Source organism: Pleurodeles waltl, chromosome 5, assembly GCF_031143425.1.
Source record: "Pleurodeles waltl isolate 20211129_DDA chromosome 5, aPleWal1.hap1.20221129, whole genome shotgun sequence".
Taxonomy (NCBI): Eukaryota; Metazoa; Chordata; class Amphibia; order Caudata; family Salamandridae; genus Pleurodeles; species Pleurodeles waltl.
Window position 1 is genome coordinate 705,457,748 of NC_090444.1, and position 21,504 is coordinate 705,479,251.

Consider the following 21,504-nt stretch of genomic DNA (forward strand, 5'->3'; position numbering starts at 1 on the left):
TGGAATCCCAAAAGTACCATTAATTACTAAAAAAAAAAAAAATTAAAAAAAAAAAGTTACCATACACTTTTTCAACCATTTCTATAAGTATTAGTAGATTTTTATTTGGAAGACCATAATACATCTGTTGGGCAGTATGGCTCAAATCGTCTTGTGTGAATTGAATGTTAGGGGTTTAACCTGAATCCTAACTGTCATCAGAAGTAAGGGAAGCTTTCTCAAGGTCTGTGATATATATATATATATATATATATATATATATATATATATATATATATATATATATATATATATATATATATATATTCACACACTTAGAAAGATTACAAACCAGTACTACTCTACAGTTTTGAAGGATCTGTTGTTTTTGTAGGTTCAATGTTGAAGTGCCGGCATTTTCACAGTTGATTTTTGAGCCAGGCACTGGTACAGCCACAGAGGCGTTATCCCCTTCACAAAGAAGCCATCTTGTTTTGTGAAGAGGTGTTAGATAATTAGAAATATAAATCACATTATTAACATGATTGCTCGTGGATACAATAGACATCCAGGGTATTCCCAATATCAGACTCTTATCCTTCATCAAACTTTTGAATACTCGCATCTGAAGAGAGAGGGAACTGGGCCATGTATCCTCACCCAGTGAATGGTACCTGTGGCTCAGCTTTTGTGGTGTTTAATCCCAGCCAGTAGTAGTTAATTCAATTTTTAACAGCTGAAATACCATCTGTGTATCATTAGCATAGTTTGGAATATCACCATCACTTCAACCAACAAATGATGGTGGGGTTGGACATAAACATATTAGAGACCTCTGAGGAGCACTGCTGTTTCCCAGTGTTTGGCACCCTTGAAATGCACGCCGAAAGAGTAGTCTAGGCACATAATGGCATAAACTGACACCCCCACAACCCTGTCCAAGCTATTCAGAATAGAAGGAACCGTTAATCAAGTGGCTTTAATGCAGGTGACAGATCACATAGAATAAGTGGGGCCAAATCTCCACCTTCAGTGCTATCTTTTAGATGGAATTGGACATCAGCCAATGCTAGTCTTTTCTTTTATAATTCTGTTTTTTATTTCTTTGGCAAAACAAAATGGAAGAATGATTTTGCAATATCAACAATATGCTGACGTTTCATTGTCAATCATATACTATTTCTTGACATCATACCATTTGTTCCCATCATTTTATGGTCTTCCACCAGTCAGTCTCCTCAGTCTGCCTCATATTATTGGAAAATGTGATATCTTATTACACTTGCCTGGTCTTGCAAATTGCCTTGCGTGGTTTCCTGGATGCATTCCCCACCCATCTTTCCATGCTTTAGTAATCTCTTCAAGGTCTCTAACCCATCTGAAGTTTTCAGGGGCAACCCCTCAGTGCAAACACTATTCTTCTAATCAATCCCTGCTCACCATTTTGCCTTAGAGAGAGAGGATGAAGTACCCCAATCTTGCGCTCTGTCCCTTAAAGCCACCACCATTCACACCGTGCATAGAATTTGTTATGCCAGGTTATTCCTATGTTACCTATTATCTTAAGTAGTACATACTGTGGTGTAACCAGACACCTTAAGCATTGCACCTCCTAAATTATACTGCAGTCGTAGTGTTGCGTTATCTTGTATACTTCTCACTAGGTACTCGGCTCCTTGCACTCTAGGTGCTTTTGCTTCTGAGATGAGCAAATAGTTTAGCCTAGAGAGAGTGGTGCGCTTTTGTGTAGTAGACAGTTCTCTCCCTACCATCTTTAAGACAGCACACACATCGATCAGTCCAAATGTCTGAGCAGTCAGCCAGTCTCATTGATATGCCTTATTTCCCACCCACCTGTTCATTTTCACATCCATGACATTGTTGAAGTCGCCCCTGTCCCATGTGTGAGGTATGGAGTTTTAAGTAGCAATGATTCCACCTGGAACAGCACATTGTCTTGTAAACTGGATGGGAAACTGTGCATCTGTATCCCTCCCACATTCTGTGACCCCCCCAGCATACCATTGTGAAGTAAAGCCATACCTCAACAAAAATGAGTGATCTCCTTAAACAGCATGGCTACTCTTCTGGAGTTCCTGGTGATTCATGCATTTGCCATTAGTATATGTCTGCCTTTACCCAGGAAGCTACATTATTCCCACAGTTTGTATCGCCTGTAGGAGTACCAGATCTGGTTTGTCTTTGCGCAAGTGGGCTGCTGCTCTTCTCTTGATTCTATCACCCATGCTATTGACTTTCCATGTCATGGTTTTGTTAGCCTCCTTTCTCTACAGACTCATCTGTGACGTTTCTCATGTGTCTGGGGTCTGTGTTCTACCCTCCAAAAACTCCCCACCTCCCTTATTTAGACCATTTTCTCCTTCTTTTGGAAGGTCTCATGGTCCATCCATCAACCATAATAATCATCGCACCATCAGGTAACAACATACTTTGTTTAATTATAGCACCCCTTTCCCTATCTTCCTTTGCCTTCTCTATCCACCTTTACCTTCTCTAGCTTCATTCATCAAGCCCTCAGCTGTCAGGTACATGTTTACGTTTCTAGGATTCCTCACTTCACTAGAAGCATCAAAACATAAACAAGCATCAATATCTGTTTAATTGCCTTGTGCTGCTGGTACACATTTTTTCAGGAGCCTGTGGGCATCTAGGTTTCCGTCTCTGCTGTGTCCCCAACCATATCTGTCCCTGCTTCTGTTTCTAGGTCTCTAAGAGCTTTCTCCAGGACCAGCCATCTGTGCCTTTCAGTCTCTCCTAATTATTATTTTGGTTTGTCCATAACCCTCTTCTCTGCCATCCTTACCATCCTGCTTCGGGGGTCTAAAAGAAAAGCCTTTTAATTAAATAGTACATTCTTCTTTGCTGGTAACAGGAGCATGTACTTCATCTGCATGGCTTGGAGTTTTCTCTTTACCTCTTCAACAGAATTTCCCTACCACTATGCCATTCTGTGTAGCCTGGAAAGAACATGGAGTGTTGATGCGTACATCACCTTTTGCAGACTAGGCACTGTTCGCCGGACTGTCCCTTTCCCCATAGTTAAGCACTCTGATGATTAGTTGCTGTGGTCTTGACTCAGGAGGCGGACGTCTCGCCAGTAACCCATCACCTGCCCCACCATGATGTGTCTGGATAGCTTCCCTTCCTACACCAGGGTGTGAACCCAGTTTTCCAGGAATTGTTCCTGATGAGTCCCTTCAGGTCCCTCTGGGACCCAACAATTCGCAGGTTGTTCCTTGGGTCCGCCCTTCATCCTGTCCTCCAACACTCTAGAGGAAGTCAGTAGCTGAGCCACATTGATGTTTTTTTAACTCAAATTCTGTTTATTATAAGTTTTTTCAAACTTGCTCAGTACAAGTGGCAGGCATTCTACAGATACAATGCAATGTGTTATAAGTCTGTGTTGAGTGTAGTATTAAAAAAAAAAGTCAAAGTACACATCGTGCAAAGTAATACAACATGAAAAACAACAAGGGTAGGAACAAAGGGAAAAGGAGAGCACAGTTATGAAGGTGGGGGCATTGAACATTAGGTGATAGTATGTGCTAGAGAAGTAGGTAATGTCATTATCAATTGCCATGTTGGAAGGCACGTGGGTAATTAGTCCCAGGATGAGGCAGTTGTAGAGTGTGTTTGTGTGGTTAGCTGATGAATACAGTCTGGAGATTAAGAGAAATGAGGGAGATTGATAAACTAGAGGGGTTAGGCTGCTCCTGATGTGTGGGTAGTGTGCCTTCGTTACTAGTATGACATGTGGTGGTGATGAGGTTGATTCCAGCTTAGTAAGTGTGCACAGGGCCTCGTAAACAGGGTGGGTGAGCTAAGAGCTGGCCTGAGTGTTTGCTGATTAACACAGTAATCAAATAGGTGCAAGGCACGCAGACTGGATGGTTGGAATATCTGGTATTCCAGACGAGACATGTGGTCTAGAAGGGTTTGCCATTGTTGCATGAATTTTTCATCTGAGCCTGAGAATTCGAGTTGTGCTCCATTGCAAGGGTATGCCATAATTTTGTGAACCAAGTTGTGATGAATGGGGCTTTGGGCGACTTCCAGGCAAAAGCAATAAGATGCTTTACTCCTCCCATCTTATGCTGTACCAGTCTGTGTGTGTCATCCCATGTCAACGATGATGGGCGAAGTCCAAAGATAATTGGTAGTTCATGGGGATAGGGTACCCTAGTGTATCTTTTAAATGGCTGAGGACTTCCTTCCAGAATATGTTGCTGTGCGGGCATGGCCACCATTTATGCTGGAAGTCCCCTGGCACTGCTCCACATCTCCAGCACATGGGAGGCAATGCAGGGCAGATAGTGTGTAAGCGGGCCGGGTGTAATACAACTGTACCAGAAGTTTATAGGGTGTTTCCCGTTAGTAAGTGCGGCAAAATGCCATTGGAATTCTCGCCATATGGTTTCCGACTGTTTACGGGCGATATATTGTGCATGGATGGATTCCCATTGTCTTTGATATAGGCGGCTTGGGATAATGCAAGATTGTTGGAGACATTGTACGTCTTGGAGATCAGGCAGCAGGTGCCTTCAAATTTTCAGACTAATGTTTAAAAAAGAGTGAGTGGGTAGCAGCCCGTGCATTGGACGGTTATATCGCTCAATTATGTAGCTGAAGATACTGCAGGTGTGATGCTTCAGGGAGACAACACTCCTTTTTGCATTGCTCAAAGGGTTTGATAGCATTTCCCTGGAAAAGATCCTGCAGTATTCTACATTCACTTTTAATCCTGTCTAGGAAGGTGTCTTGCGGAAGCGCAGGAGTGAAATCTAGGTTTTGGGCAACAGGGTTGTTCTTTGATGGGAACTTGGTAAGATTTCTGCTTGTTGCAAGTTTGTTCTAGATGTCCAGTACTATGCGTGTCAGGGTTGCTATAAATGCCCTGGGCGTACGTGAATGTTTTGGGAGCCATGCTAGATCCCATATCGGTCTACAATCACCATCCGACCCATGTGTACCCAGTGCTTTTCGCTGTCTCCGACCAACCACTCCGAAATTAATGGAAGGTGGGCAGCCCAGTAATAATCTTTAAGGTTGGGGCATGCTAGACCACCTTTATTTCTGGGTAGCATAAGCAATGCATTAGAGAGTGGAGGTCTTCCTGCAGTTTGTATATGTCTTCAGAGGGGATGGGTGTGGGGAGTGACTGGAATATGTACAGTAGCCGGGGAAGAATGCTAATTTTAGCTTGCATTTATGTGGCCTAGCCAGGAGATGTAAAGTGACTTCAGTCTACAGAGGTCTTCTAGAATATTTTTTTTTAGGGCGGGCCAGTTCGAATGTGCCCACATGGAGAGGTCATTGGTTATGTTTATGCCCAAATACTTTATAGAGTATAGAGCCCAGTGGAATGGAGTTGTCTTTTGGAGATGTGCGAGGGAAGATAGTCAGATTAAGTGCATGTGACTTGGACATATTATTTGTGTAGCCAGATAAGATTTTGAATGCTTGGAGCATGCAGATCGCAGCCAGGAGAGAGGTAAGTGGGTTGGTCAAGGCAAAGAGAAGGTCATCTACGTAGAGAAAGACTTTGTGGTCCTGTCCTCCAAAGGGGATACCACTTCGGTCCAGGGCTTGGCAGAGGCGGATGGCTAGGTGTCCTACTGCCAATACAAAAAGCAGATGGGATAGAGGACACCTCTGTCGGGTGCCTCGGAAGAGGGGGAGTCAGAGAAGAGTGACAGTTGACACGAATGGTCGACGTGGATGCGACATAAGAGGCCATGGTTCTACTAATCATGGTGAGTCCTAGGCCTATTTTGACAGCTACTTTGTGCAGGAAGTGCCAACTCATACTGTCAGAGGCTTTCTCCGCATCTGAGAGCAGAAGAGCCAGATTGTTATATCGATGGGCCTTTTTCACCAAGTGTGTAAGTCGGCGACTGTTGTCCGGGCTCTGCCTGTGGTGGATAAACCCCATTTGATCAGGTTCTATGAGGCCAGTGAGGAGGGTTTTGAGATGATTTTACAAGCTTTTTAGTGTAGATTTTCGCATTTGTGTTAAGCAGGGCAGTTGAGTGTAAAGTAGTCAGTGATGGCAGCTATATCAGTGGGGTCCAGGAGAAGTTGGAGGGTAATTGCCAGCGTGGGTTAGTGTGGTGGTGTCCAGGGTGTGGTGTCCAGGTGAGTTCTTTATGGGCATGGTCCAATATGATTAGGACAGGTGCATGTGAGAGTAGAGTGACTAGCCCTTGATATCATGATGAAGAAAATGCCAGGCATCTGCTAGACTAGCTTCGTTAAACTCCTTTTTGAGTGAGGCCAACATGGCGCTTGTGCCCTGAAGTTGTGTTGTGTGTTGTTCTAAGGACAGGTCCCGAACTAGGGTGAAATCTCCCCCTACAATAAGTTCCCTGCGGGCACGTTTAAGTTGGACTTGTAGGACTTTTTTAAGGAACACTTCTTGTGACTGGTTCGGGGTGTAGAGGTACAAAAAGGATCCCTGGTGACTGAGTAACAGTAGAAAAAACCCTTTTAAGGACTATGCAACTCTTAATGTTTTGGCAGGTGAAGGGGCCCCAATATGTGTCAGGGTATCTGGGACGGGTCATGAGGTGACAATCCCTTTGTGCTGAGTGGATCTCTTGTTCTAGATGGAGCGGATAGCGGCACACCTGTCTTCTTGTATTAGTGGAATTCAGCCCTTTGCCATTGAGGGTGATAAGCTTGATGGGGGTGGTTAAGCTTCATTGGAAGCCTCAGTAGTCAGCGCTGAGTGCCTAGATGGTAGGGAAATGTGTGCCCCTCAAAATAAGCAAATAACAAAAAGCTGCGTGAGGAGTGTGTACCAGTAAGTTGGGTGGAGAGGAGTGGATTTGCCTGTGAAAAGGAAGGATTTAGGGGGTAGAACATGGTCAACAGGACCAAACATAGGGGGCTCTCTATCTGGTGCCCAACGGAGAGGCTCGCCAGGCCCCTTTGGGGTGCCATCCCCATGAGGGGCCAGCCCAACAAGGGGGACAAAGACCCATTGTAGGGGTACTAAGAAATTATGGGAGGGGTTCAGCAAAGTTACATAACCGTAAAATCTTTGGCGGTTCAAGCTCCGGGCCATGGGCCTGGTGTTTTGAAGCAGCAGCCCCTCGCGGTTCCTGTTGAATCCAATATGGGGGAGTGAAGGAAGCCAGAAATGGTAGAAGTCTGTGTGCGTCAATTCCGTCACCTACTTCTGTGATAATTCTTCGCAAATCGTGAAGGCAGCTTTTGAAGTTGGATTTGAGCAACATGATCTCCTAATTCATGTCGCTAAGGAATCACGACATATAGTCCTGTGTGATGGTAGAGGAGGGTCAGGGTGTAGAGTTTTCCGCCTTGCTGCCCATTTATGCAGGAGGTGATTTAGACCACTAAGTAATCACAGCTACTTTCAGCACCCTTGCTGCATGGCATGACAGTTTCTGAAGTAGGGTTCCACAGTCTGTTGAGGTGAACGTTCATTCCGTCCCTGGTGAGCAGAGTAGTAGTTTGGTGGGTGACACTTGTGCCAAAAGGGAGATTGTACGTGACCGCACAGGAGGATTCTCTGAGTGGCTGTGTGGAAAGTGAAGCAAGTTTTATTTTGTATGGACTGCACAATTCCGCTCAAATCAAAAGTATTCGTCTGTCTATGTGCTTAAGGTGGAGGGTTCTATGGGGCATCTGTGAATAGAGCCTCAATCAGCTAGCTCCACTTAAATATGAATGCCTTCTCTTTACAGTGGATGGAAGGAGTGATGGGACCCCGGCCAGTGAGCACAACCAGTTGTAGGCAGAACACTTGTAATGAAGCTTGAAGCCTAGGACAGCCCAGCCAAAAGAGGAACATTAAGGGCCATTTGGCGTGGGTAGCACATTTGAGAGGCCTGAACAGGGCACCTAGTCATGTATGTCTGTAGTGACAATGCGTTTACAGCACATCTTACTGCCAGTTGATACCAAGTGTCCGCATTAAATTATTCCCAGTTGGATTGCCGTGGGTGCTTCACTGGGTGCCAGGCAGCCACATCGATATCAGGTTGTTAACCCCTGTTCCCACAGCACCTTCCCCACCCCCCACAACAATCCCGGCCCGCGCTTCCATTCATGGAAGTTGCAATCTGCTCTCCTTTAGTCAGTACGGAGAGGCCACGCTCCAGAAGCTAGGTAGTACGCACATTAGAGAGGTTGAATGGTACTGCCAAAGCCTTTTAGTGGAGGCCTCCGGACCCACCAAGGCACGTTCAGCAGCTGTGCTAGTGCTGGAGAATGGTTGGTGTAGTCTCTACCTCTGATGCCAGTCCTGATTGCCCCGAGTTAATCACCCGGTACATCAGAGAGCTTGTCGGCTGGGATGAATTTCTAGTGCCTGAGCCAATGCAGTGGGTGCGGGCTGGGGCCAGTAGTCCCTTGTTGCCGGTCAAGCATGTAGAGGAGATAGGATGGTCTGTTCTGACAGGTCGAGCTTCTGTTACGGGTCGGGTGTTTCAGGCCCTGAGAAAGCAGGTGGTATAAGGGGGCGAGCGTGCAGGGAGTCTGGGTTTAGGGGCTCTGCATCTCTCGGGAAACCAATTGAACGTTGTAGAGGCCCACGGAGTATCGGAGCGCAAGCTCTGCGTGTCCTACTCCTTTGGCAGTCAGGCCACGCCCCCTCTGCATTGGTTTTAAAGTCCCCAAGCATGGTTTCCAGCTCCCCTCTATCTCCTTTATACTTCATATTATATTACAAAGGTCCTGTCTCAGTACCAATGCGTCCATCCCTATAAGCTGCTATTTGTTGTCAAAACACTGTAGAAGTTCTCTTTATTGCTTGTAGTATTGTTGTCTCAAGAGCTGAGAGGAACATTAAGAGTAACTTAACCCCCAGCTGGAGAAGCTAAAATAAAAAGGGCAAGGACAACGAAACGGGCATTCTCATGTCACACTCCTAAAATTTGAAACCAAATTCAAGAGACCCGTGAAAATATGCCTAATCTACTTTCATTTTGAAAGGCCCTGAAAAACCCACCTTTCACTTTGTAATTAGCTATCTAGACATTGCTATATCCATAATAACTACAAGTCCTGTTTATTATCAAGTCGAGATTACTGTTCACTGTTATTTGTTAATTTTTAAAGTGCTCTGATTTCCTTGTAGTTAAGTCTGCAGTTTATAAAGTCAATAAATTAACCTCCCCCACCCATTATTTGTGGGTTGTCTTACACTATTTGTGTGTTGATCTATAGCTGTTGAGGGATTTGTATATATATTTGTCTAATTTAGTATTTTTGAAGGCAGGTGTCTTTTCTTTCTCCATTGTCTCTATTCTTCAGCTGCTGTAGATATATGCTGATTGTTCCCCGATCCTCCTGTGTCTCCACTCATACCTGGCCTTCTTTCAGAGCCTTTCAGTTCCTGATCTTCATCAAGACTAAGGGGCTGAGTGGGAGGGATCCAGCGTTTTGGTTGGAGGTGGCCTGGATAGACCTGGACAAGATAGAAGGGTTGCTATATGGCACTCCTATCCCATCTCGTCTCCCGAGCTCATGAGGGTGGTTCTTGAGACCTGGCACATCACATAACGGTGAACTGGTTGTGATCAAAGGATTACGTTTGCTACCCTACTCTGGGTAGGAGAGTGATTGTATTAGGTCTCCTCCTTAGAGGGGCTCGGAATGAGGAATGAGGGGACAAGATTGGGATCACCAAGGTGAGAGTTGTCTGGCAGGGCGAACACCTTAGTTTATCAGGTGCTGATGGAGGAGTTTGACCTACACAGATCTAAATTTTGGTTTTAGATACCTGAACCGATTATGACCTTTGCGGATGGGATGGATATCCCACCCGCCATTTTACAAGTTCCATAGAATATAATAGAACTTGTAATACGGCAGACGTGATATCTGTCACATTTGTGTCCTATCCTATCCGCCAAGGTCATAGATTCCTTTGTGAATGTTCCTCAGTGTAGCCTCCTGGAGGCCTAGATTCTTATGGGACCTATTGCAGAGAAGGGGATTTTATGAATTTATAGATGCCTTATAGTTCATTTCCCAAACTTGTTTGTGCCCCTTAGGGACCGCTGAAACCATAGGATGGGGCACCTGGAGGATTTTGACTGCAGTGGTGCTTGCATGACACAGAGTGCAAGTTATCTCTTGTGGCTCTTGCACATCCTGCTCATTTACCTGTATATGAACTGCAAAATACTAGAGTGTCTGGCACACAGGGATTCTAGAGTCGCCAGCTTGTTGGTGCTGCTCGGGGAACACCTGCTCACTTCTGTCATATGGTGTGGTAATTTCTAATGATTTCGAGGTTCTGGGATAGGATAATTGAAGTCCTATCTAGGGCTCTGTGAGGCCTGTTGCCAATTCTCTACTGCCCATATCATCGGGAGTCCTGGAACCACTGTATGATGCCAGTGGGGATAAGAGTTTGGTAGGGACTGGGGTGTTCCTAGCCAAGAGAGACTGCCAAATGCTAGAGGTTGCTCTCTCCTCCTCCGATAACCCCCTGGACGCAGGCAATGGATTGGTGCGCAACACAGGACAAGGCTGTATACATGGTTAGGGGGTGCCCCCAAAAGCATGCAAAGGTATGGGGAAAGTGGATGAAGTATCATGGATTGTGCTGTAATGTATGTTTGTTTGGGCTATGATGGTGTACAACAAGGGTGTCATTTTATTGTATATCTGACCCTGTGGATTTGTTATGGGTTGTTGATGGCTTAAAAAATAAATAAAATGTAGTTTATAAAAATAAAAAAAATAAAAACAGAATTTTAGCAGTGTGTTTCGTGGTCAAGACACCAGCTATCACTCCGGGGAGGAAAATTACTACTTCATAAAGCCTCTCACTGTAATTATTATACACTGCCACCCAATAAATGGTATCCTCTCAGAAAAGCACTAGTGTTTGTGTATCTGAGTGTTAAAGTTGCCATTGCCATGATAGCTTTAAATGTGGATTTTTTTTTTTCTTTTTGATAGTGGGAAAATTGCACTAGCAAATATTTAAAAACATTCCAGATGCATGTTCCATTATTCTTCCACAGTAGGAGAATTAGGATTGGATTTCTGGATCTTAAGATATAACACATGTTCAGTTATACTTCAGTTCTCTGTAGCAAACATGAAAAACTAACTCTTGCCGTACTTAATTAATTTTACAGTTTTCAGTTGAAGGACTTGTGCAAAGGTTGTTTTAAACAATAAGGCTGGGGAAGCTCAATTAAGCTAAATCATGCCTAACGTGCAATAGAATCTGCAACTTTTCTTTCAAGGTCTACCCATCAGCCTGATCTTCAAAATACCAATATGCAGTTCCCCTTTCCCTTCCGTACAGAAGGCAACAAAGGCCAGGGGGGTGGAACTTTAAGCGATTCCATGGAGTTCTGCCAATGGGAGGAAATTATGCACGTCAACTGCAGTTTAGCACCGCTAGCTCGGGCATTGCTGAAAAAATCAATGAGAACGGCACCATGCCAGAGTGCATGGTCATTCAAGTTGATTTTGCTACCACTCGAGTGGCAGCCACATTACTCAAGAAGCAGCCCTCTGACCATGACCTCTTGTGATGCCCATGTAAGAATAGTGTGCTAGGTGAAGCAAAATCTCTCACCAGCTCACATTAATCTCGAGCTTTGCCATGATGAAATTCCACCAAACGTTGATTGGTGGAATTGGCCAGAACTCCGCATTACAAGAGTAATGTGGAGTCTCCAAATTCTGAATGAATGAAACATTCTGCCCATCCCTACTAAGGACCTGCATTCACATTCTTAGGACAGAGTTGGATATTTGTGGCTGGTTTTATAGTTATGAACTTTACATTGTTTTTCTTTTTAGAGCTTCATCCAAACCTAAAGGTTGATGACCGGCAAAGGTTAGCAAGGGAACGAAGAGTGGAACGTGAAAAGCAAATAGGTGAGTGCTTTATGTCATTTGCTGCTGTTATTGTATCCATTGTGTTTTTCTTTCCCATAATGGACAAATAATCTAGAGAATGTAGACCTGTATTATTAATGTATTTTTAATGTATTTATCATTGTTTTTATAGCTGTCACATACCATAAGCCAATCACTTTAGCATGTCATGAGGGCAAATGGAGTTGTAAAATGGATCTGAAGTAGCATTAATGAAAATTCTGCTGCCATATGTATAACATGTAAGAGAATTTACTGATCTAGTTGCCAAACCACTTTTAAATCTAGATTACTAGCTAGAAAAGGTGTATCCGAAGACATTGATCCTCAGATCGTTTCCGATTTTGTAGCCTTGGTGCTCAAAGACAGAATTGTATCAATGTTTTGCAACCACAAAACATTGAACAGACAGAACCACCACAAGAGAGCTGGTATCTGAGTTGAAATAGGAAGCTGTCTCTTTGAGGATCATGTTGGTAAGTGTTGAGGGGAACAGGCAGTGCCTGCTTCCTCAAGTGTGTTCCCAAAAAAGGAAACATTATCAAACTAGAACCTGTCTGTTTTATGTACAAGGGCTGCGTTAAAAAAAGTGTTTCCTCTTTACTAAAAGCAATGCACAGATGGCAGTTTGCTGTCCTTTGCAAACTGCTGTTGTAGCATATTTCATCCATCGCAGGAATCAAATGCTCACAGAGGCCGACGGACCTTTTGACCCAGTAATTAGTGGGGTAGAACATGATTTCAACATCACCCCAAACAATTTAGACACCATAACCAATGTGGCCACGGAAAAAAACTCCAATCAGAAATAAAGTTACGAGTTTTATTACAAACACAAGCTCAAAGTCACAAAGACAATGTGCAAAACCAAATTATAAATGGACATAATCACCAAGGGTTGTCCAAGGCGTCAAAATAAATTCTGGTGAACTAACATTAACTAAACTAAGCATTCAAGAAGAATAAGACATAGCTTCAATAAGAATGTCTGAAACACTGATATAACGCGTTGATTAGAATTTACAATAATTGGCCAATTCATATTTAGGAGAGTCAGTTATCTTTGGCTGGGCACAGGCCAACCCTACAGCTAACCGAATCAGGGAAATACATTTGTGGGAGAAACACATGCAAACAAAAAGAATAAAAAGGGCAAATATAATTTGGAAAAAGATAATCTCTGCTGCATGTCACTAACTAAGTTTGGCAAGAGATAAGTAAAAAAAAAAAAGAAGAAGAAGAAAGCGTCAGCATATTAGCTCAGTCACGAGTCTTATGAATAGGGAAAATAAAAGGATTACTAAGTCTAAAAGGACATTTCAATGGTAGGGGCAAATGGGAGAGAGGAAGTTACCTCTCTAAGGGTACAGCATTCAAGGAATTGTCATCAGCAAGACGTCTGCAATCATCAGCTTTCTGCAAGCCTGCTGGAACTGCATAGAAATGCTCAAGGCTAACCAAAGTTTGAATTTCCATCAATATTTTGGACTTCACAAAAACATTCTGATTCACCAAAGATATCAATCAGTTCATGTCACTGAATAGGCATCATCCAATGAGAAATAATCAAATGACTTCCAATTGTAACAATCCAATTTCTTCCCCGTTCTGCCATGGGAACATCTCACTACCGTGTGAATCCAAACAAGGTTGAAACAAATGTACTCAGTACTTGTTCCTGCAATATACTGTGTTTTCAAAGGCAAAATAATGTAGCTTTTCATGTTTAAACAATGGGGTCCATTACAAAAGAAATTTGCTTCTCATGGGAACAAAATCTGAAAGAAGACTTGTGTTGAATTATTATAATTTTTTTAACACTTTTATGTGACTGCAAAATGCAAGTTCTGCAGCCCTTACTTATGCATGCTAACACAACATCACAATAATACGTTTAATTAGTACCTTTTAGTAAAACACATTTATATGCAAACATTTATAAATTACATTTTAACATCAGTTTTATCCTTCTAACATGATTTAATTCAAAAGGCACCTACGTTGAACTCTGAAGTGCAGGCAATTACACATTTGGAATGTGTGTCCGTGCAGCTTTCTACCAAGTTTTTCCACTCTTCTTTCATAAACTTAAACTGTAATATCCTGATGACTTTTGTGACAGAAGTAACAGCACTAAATTGTAAGCTCTAGCAGTGTCATGACTGTATTTGTAGTCATGGGATCTTGCACAGGTTGCATCTCAAATTGTAAACCCAGTTGCCAATCAATCAATGTGTAAATGGCACATCCTGGGCTGCGAATGGGTTTTTATAATCTCTCTTCATCTTCTACTTCAAATGATGGAGAGTCCCACATGATGTGCTTGGAGAATGCATGCCTTTGCAGTCCTTCTAAGGGAAAAAAAATGGTTCAACATACCTCGGAATAAATGTAACTGCACATCCTGGGAATTCCTATTAATTAACTTGTTGAAACCTCGTATTGAAAATAAAGGCAGGCGCAATTTATGTATTCTAGTTTACAGAATGTAACTAATATTTTAAGCCTACAGACAGACCAACCTCAAGAAGTCAAAATACCATTTGCTGTCCATAGGCTTTTAGAAGTTACATAATGCTGGTCAGTGGCAATGTGTGTCCCGTGTGCCGGCAACACAATTTAATGGTGCATTATGAATTAAATCATTATGCCCATTTAAAGTCCAGTATGCCTGCCTGATGTTGTCGTGGACTGAAGATGGGTGAAAGGCTGTCCCTATTTTTTGAAGCACAAGGAGCTGAAGCAAACCTACAGACCCTAGTAGAGGTATTAGAGGAAATGCAGCTAAAGGTTTTGTGTCTTGCACCCAGACTAATTTGATCATTGCAGTGATGAACCATATTGAACATAGACAAATCTTATTTAAACATAATCATGCCATTCATATTTCGTGGGTTAATTTTTAATCAGTACGAATTGCCAAGAAGTCACTTTCCACTACGTAGAGCAATTACGGAAGCTATTAAACGACACTGGATGGCTGGGATAGAAGAACCACACCAATCAATCAGTTTTCAGTATCTAGTGATAGCCTCAGGTACGGTCAGAGCAGTGACCTGCATATATGGGAGACTAAGAAGGGAAGTAATGAAGCCACTAGAGGGCCTGAAAGATAAATGGGAAGCAGACCTTGGCAAAGTTATTGGGGACAAGGACTGGGAAAACATCCAATATAACACAACGAAGGCCACAAGAAATGCCCAGATTAAACTAATTAATTTCTATATATTACATAGAGCATACCTAATACCAGAGAAAATGAATAAGATATATCATATAAACACAGCTAAATGCGCTTGTTATAATGAAGCAAGCGTCACATTTTTTCACATGTTTTGGGGAGCATTAGAAAGGGAATCACTGACTGTCAACTGTTTTAGAAAAAGAGGTCCCATGTTTGGCGGACTGATGCTGCTGAGCTGGTTCTCACACACATCTAAAAATAAGATCACTAGCTGATTACAGGACTTAGCCTGTGTGCTAAGAAAAAGGGAAATAACCAGAAATGGGAAGAGCAAAGGGGTTCCTCGCATAGCCACATGGAAGACAGAATTCAGCAAACGGGTGGGACTTGAGTCAGATGTTAGACCCAGAGAGCCCAAGAGGGAACATACTTCACTAGAGGGAGCATGGGCATCGGAGCCATTGGCAGATGCCCTCAAAGATTAGGAGATCTGGGAAGCAGAAACCTCGTCTGGGTGGAGTGGGAGATGGACCACAACAGAAGAAATGTTGATGCCCATCATTATCGAAATCACCCAAGTACAATATAAGAACATTCTTTCTGTTTTATAACCTTGGAGGTCCATTACTGTTGATACCTGGGTTTGGTCGTCTTTGCTCACTCTCCTCATATCAAATACTGTGATCCATTTTGAAAAGTTCCTTGCTAGAGGTGGAGGTTGTTTTAGAGATTGGTCTTCCAAGTGGCCATTTGTATGGTTCACACTGGTTCACAGTTAATAGAAGGAAAGGTAGTCTACACATGTCTTGGGCATCAGCATCTTCAGCCTTTTTCCCCATTGAAAACTAACATCAGTGTGGTGACCAAGATGCAGATCCTGTCCTCACTGCACAATAGATCTTCCAGATCTTCCTTATTGCAACTCAGAAACTAGCTACTCTCCATGCCCAGGCGTAGAGCTACCAAAAGAAGGTGGCTAACTTCTATCCCAACTTTTCAGCATGTCCTGACAGTTGATAATGATGCATTACATAGAAAGGGATGTATATTTTTCACAACTTAGATAACTGAAATTTCAGCAATGACTATTATCTGAAGCCTTAAGTAATCCTATGTCTGAGCCATTTTGCTCCAACCCATGGATATTCTCCAGTGAAACCAAAGACTGCTCCTCTGAGCTATTCTTCAGAGCTGTGCATCAGTGGTACCACACATACACTCACGCATCCAATACTGCACTATGTTCAGTCAATCAGATAGGTGCATATCACCCTCACATGCCTTTGTTATTTGTGCTGGTTGTTAATGTCTGGAAATGCACTGTGTGGTTTATCCCAGTCCAATGTTAATTTTTTATTTTGCTGTTTTCTCTTTTTCTTTCATACTTTAACTTGTGCAGACTAATTTGCATTTTGAATAAAGTTATTTCCATTTTTTCACAAGTGATGAACAGCACCAAACCAGCACAAATCTGTTCTGTCCTGTTTGGGACATGTGTCCTTGCTTCGCTATTCTTCATGTGCCTTTATAGTGAAATTGTCTAATAAAAATGCCTGTCACTTAAATAGAGCCAACTGTAACCATGTTCTAAAGGAGAGGTTTGATTTCATCTTGTGGAGGTAGAATGAAAAGGGAAGGGCAAAGCATGGAATCTTAATAGAGTACCTTACTCCTTGACATGCAGGGTGATACTAAATGATCCCATCGTCTTTATGCGTTTAACTTGTTGGTAACCTTTCTAAGCGTGAAAATAGTGGGGTGCACGTCTGTCTTTCTTCCAACATTGTCAGCTAGTTGCAGTTGATAAGGACCAAGTAGTTGCTCACTCCAGGAATCAGAGGCCCTTCAGGGACTGAGCCATTCTGCAAGCCAGAATCTCTGTTACTGGATGTGGTAGCCCCTGACATTTTTGCACTCAGGATGCACTGGTGAGAGCTTGGAATGAAAGACATTGTTCCTGTTGTGCATATTATTGCACACTACGTTTCAACATACATTCTGGTAAATCAGAGTGTTTTCTTTGGGAAGTTCGGCCAGTCTCAACCCATGCATATCTCTCATATAAGTCTTACCTGAGCAAGATGTAGCATGCTCTGTACTTTTCACATTTGCTGGCGGTGAATTAAGGAGTGTGAGGACTGGGCTCTTAGGTCCTTTACAGTTCTGGACAAGTCAGTACCACTCTGGTATTAGCAGCTAACTCTACCAGACTCCTGTCTCATTGGACACCCCTTTTCTGTCTCATTCTCAAGGATGGTTAACCTCATGAGGAACAGCTCAGATCACAACGTAGGCCACTATAAGCCCTGGAGCATGTGAATGAGGCAGCACATGGCTAACTGCATGCCGAGTGCTGCTCAGCCTTCTCTTATCCCATGGGTTTTGTGAGGTTTGGTACAATCAGGGCAGGCAGAAACCCCAAAAACTAAGAGCATCCCTGTTGACCCATCGCTTGGTCCACTTTTGCTCAAGAATGTGAGGATTATGGATTTCATTGGGCACCTTGCTACCAGGACTGGTGGTCATAGTGGTATTGGTGAGCCAGGTGATTTACATCCCATAATGGAGATACTTTGGGATCCTTACAAAGACTTTCTAAGCCTTGTCCATGGAGAAACTCTCTCCCTTACTGTAAAATAACAGTATGCTTGTAGCTATATTTTTACCAAAAATATGCTAGGACAAGTGAGATAGAAGAAGTCAAACTCTGATCTCCCCAAATCTTATTACAACTAATAGTAGGAATCCGGGGGCAGCTTTGTCATCATCACTGGGTACCATCCACCTCAATCGGGTGGTGATTAAATCCTCTCTGAATGAGGAATCACCTTAAGAACTATGTACATTAAATTATGATTGTGGTACTCATTTTGAAGTAAGCCAATGAACACATATGAGTCTGAGGATCAGTCACCATCATATACCTTTATTTGTGACTAACACGATCCATCAAAAGCATACAAAAAAAACAAAACCTCATCATCATGAATAAAATACCAATTAAAATCTATGTTATACCCATTATAAAAGGAAATAGAAATATAAAACAATATGGCATTCAGATATCACGTACGATATTAACCTTAAGTTAGCGAACTCAGTTAAAAAACATATAATTCAGCTATTGCAATACATCATAAAACCTCTAAGGCCAGCTTAATACACATGAGTATCAGTCATGGCACAAGTTTGTTTGCTCTGACGCTCTTCTGTGTCCTTTTTTTTTTTTTTTTTCTTTTTTTTTTTTTTAGCAATGCAGCTGAATGCACAGCCTTGGCAAAGTGGCGTATGAGGAAAAAAATTTAATGTCCCAGGACCACCCTGATAACACCTGTTAAAATGCAAGGGAAGACAGTTACAAAATTAGCTACTTCAGGAGGCTTCTCCTTGTATTACTTCATAATTTCCAATTTCGAACATCCTTCACAAACTTTCAGTAGCAGTGCAGCTGTATGCACAACCTTGGCAAAGGGCCATTGAGGAAAAAAATGCTAATGTCCCAGGACCTCCCTGATAACACTTGTTAAAATGAAATGCAAGGGATGACAGTTACATGATTAGCTTCTTCCGGAGGCTTTTTTTTGTATTTCTTCATAATTTCCAATTTTGACCATCCTTCAGAAACTCAGGCTCTGTCCAGGGACTTAAGTCACCCCTTGGATTCCAGCCTTGTCCCTCTCACATCTGACTCTTAGCACTCCTACACTTCCATCAGTGAGAAATCACCCAGCTCCACAAAATACAAGACCAATTCATGCAAAAACGAAGAGGGACAGTTCTCTGATACCTAAGGAAATTACCATCAGTCGTATTCTTTTTTTTACACATTCTTCTGACCTCTTAGACATTCTAAAAAAAGAGAGAGAGAGGGGGCCACCCCAAGCCCAAGGGAACAGGGCATTGTATCACAGTAGTGTATACAGATATTTCCCCTTGGGAGAGAAACTCACGCTCTCAGAATCCTCACACATCAACAATCCTTCCATCCTGCATTCATCCAACAGGAAGGATCAGTGATAGTAAAGGAATATCCAAAATATATTTTAATACTTATTTAGTAAATATCCTATACACAAAAATGATTACAGTTACAATTTAAAATAACAGTACAGTAAAATAACCCACCAAGCCAACAAGTGGCCCTCACATTAACACCTCACAAGTAGTAAACACAGAAATCACAGGGAGACCAGACAAAGGACACCCTCCCTAGCCTATCGTCCGTCACTGTCCCACAAATGGTATCAACATGCCAATTGACCGATACAATAAATTCCCAGTCTATTATTGGCAAGTCCCACAGAATCCAGTCTTTGAATTGCGTAGACGCATTTCAGTGGTCTTCACAATTCTCTCACCACCTTCCTCACGACAATCAAATACTCTCCCAACACACAATTAAAACATACCTGTATAAAAACAAATTACAGTCCAATGTAATACACCAATCCATCCAATCAAAAATCGAAACTAAAACCCCTTAAAAACCACCCTGAAGAATCTATCCTAAACCCAATATAAACCCCATTTTATAAACCACCCTTCACACAACCCCCTGTATTCCTTTATTAGAACATAACTTAATGAGAACTTCACATAACCCATCACTGTAACAACAAGCTGCGATCTACCCACCCAGTACAGATATATAGATCTCTGTTCCATACCAACTATACATCCCTCACTCCCAAAACCCTCACCTCCATTGATGAAGAACTATACCACACTTAGTTTCTTTAAAAAAAAAAAAATCAATCCGTATCCAGAGGGAGTTTTACAATTCACCTCTCTCGGTGAAACCATATTTCTATTCAAACAAAAAAATACATACAAATTATATCCAATATAAATCCACTACTAGGGATGCTCCCTCTATATTAACTAATACCTAAGAAAATTCTCCCTCATAAAATATCATTGGGAGTAATTGATCTAAATAGATCGTTTCATATTAGATAATGTAAATAATTGTAAAACTAGCATGCAGTGAAGAATGTGGGCTTAGCCGAGATTCAAATGGGTTTTGCATGCTTACACCCCTCACAGACCACTGGGAATTATGCCTATTATTACATAGTCCCATCTTACAAAGCAAACGTGGCCGCTTTCCTCCATGTATTGCTCAAATGTTGCCTCTTATTCCAGGTTACCCACCAAGGGCTCCATTGCCCCAATCAGAAAGGCGATTGGGGCCTTTTGTGTGCAAGTGTGCCCGGGAAGAGAGTTGAACATGCAGTCAATCTTCGTCCCCAATTTCCATTGCTGTAAGACTTCTTTCAGTTACCCACTGTGTTCTTCGTATAACAACATAAATAGCCTTTTTATTTGAGGTAGCAAGGGATTTGAGTATGCTTTTTAAGAACTTCTTAAATCCTGTTTGCCTATTGCTCCTCAAAATCTTTTATAGTTGTAAATACCAACAGTACAATCGTAAGGTTGGAATTTGGCATCCTCATTTTGTGTGCATCGATTATGGGTTGTGTTGTACACTCCCTCTAATGTAATTTTGATCAAGTTAGGTTCCTTTTAGACGTTGAGGGTCATGCTGGCATGCTTTATTCTTTGAAGATGCCACAAATGTTGACTCACTCTTTGCCTAGTTTGACAATCTGGGACCACCTTCTAAAGTATCCAACGAAGTAAGAAACAGTGGAATTACCATGTACTCTAAGCCATCAATTAATGTTCAAGTGGATAAGATGGCAAGATCAAGTTTCATTACTATGAAAACTCTGTGGTGCATGTTCAACACCTAGGATTTGCATTCAGGGTCCAAGCTACTATCTCTCTTGTACTGCCTGAACTTGATTACACCAATGGCCTCTACAACTCATCATCTTTATCAACCTTGAAAAGACTACAATGAATTCAGAACTCTGCTGCCTGGATACTCAAACAAATAAATCCATAAGCCCTCATCTCCCCTGCCTTAATGGCCCTACATTGATCACCCCATTGCCAGAAGATCCACTTTCAAACTACTTTGTATCACCCACAAAGCAATACATGGAACAAGAAATAAAATGACATAATACATAAAACAAAGAACCCTCTGCTCCAGATCGCCGCCCTACGTCAAAATACCAGGATGCAAGATAAAAACCATGGGTGGAACATCTTTCTCTGTTCAAGCAGCCAAATTACAGAATTCATGACCCTCAAACATAAGATCCACAGAGAAACATCTTAGCTTCAGAAGATTACTCAAGACCGGCCTTCCCTACATGACCACCATATTCAAAATACAAACGTACAGCAATAGTATGCACAAGACAACAGTGGTGCATATACAAGTTTGTGAACGCGTATATTTGGATTATATGCATTTATTCGGCTATGTGCATCTCTTTGTGCAAATTCACGTTATACATATATACTCTTATATTTATGCTTAACAAATGTATATATTACATATGGTTAAAATAGATACACTACTTATATTTAGG

At 42.1% G+C, this 21,504-nt stretch overlaps 1 protein-coding gene across 10 annotated transcripts in view; it reads left to right on the plus strand.

The window, feature by feature from the left end:
• The window catches only part of MAP7 (microtubule associated protein 7), a 657,230-nt gene that overhangs the window by 350,645 nt on the left and 285,081 nt on the right, over nucleotides 1-21,504 (plus strand). For all 10 annotated transcript variants that reach the window (XM_069234655.1, XM_069234654.1, XM_069234656.1 and 7 more), the window contains exon 4: nucleotides 11,797-11,874. In XM_069234655.1, the coding sequence (XP_069090756.1) occupies nucleotides 11,797-11,874 (78 nt within the window). The remainder of the gene's footprint in view (nucleotides 1-11,796; nucleotides 11,875-21,504) is intronic.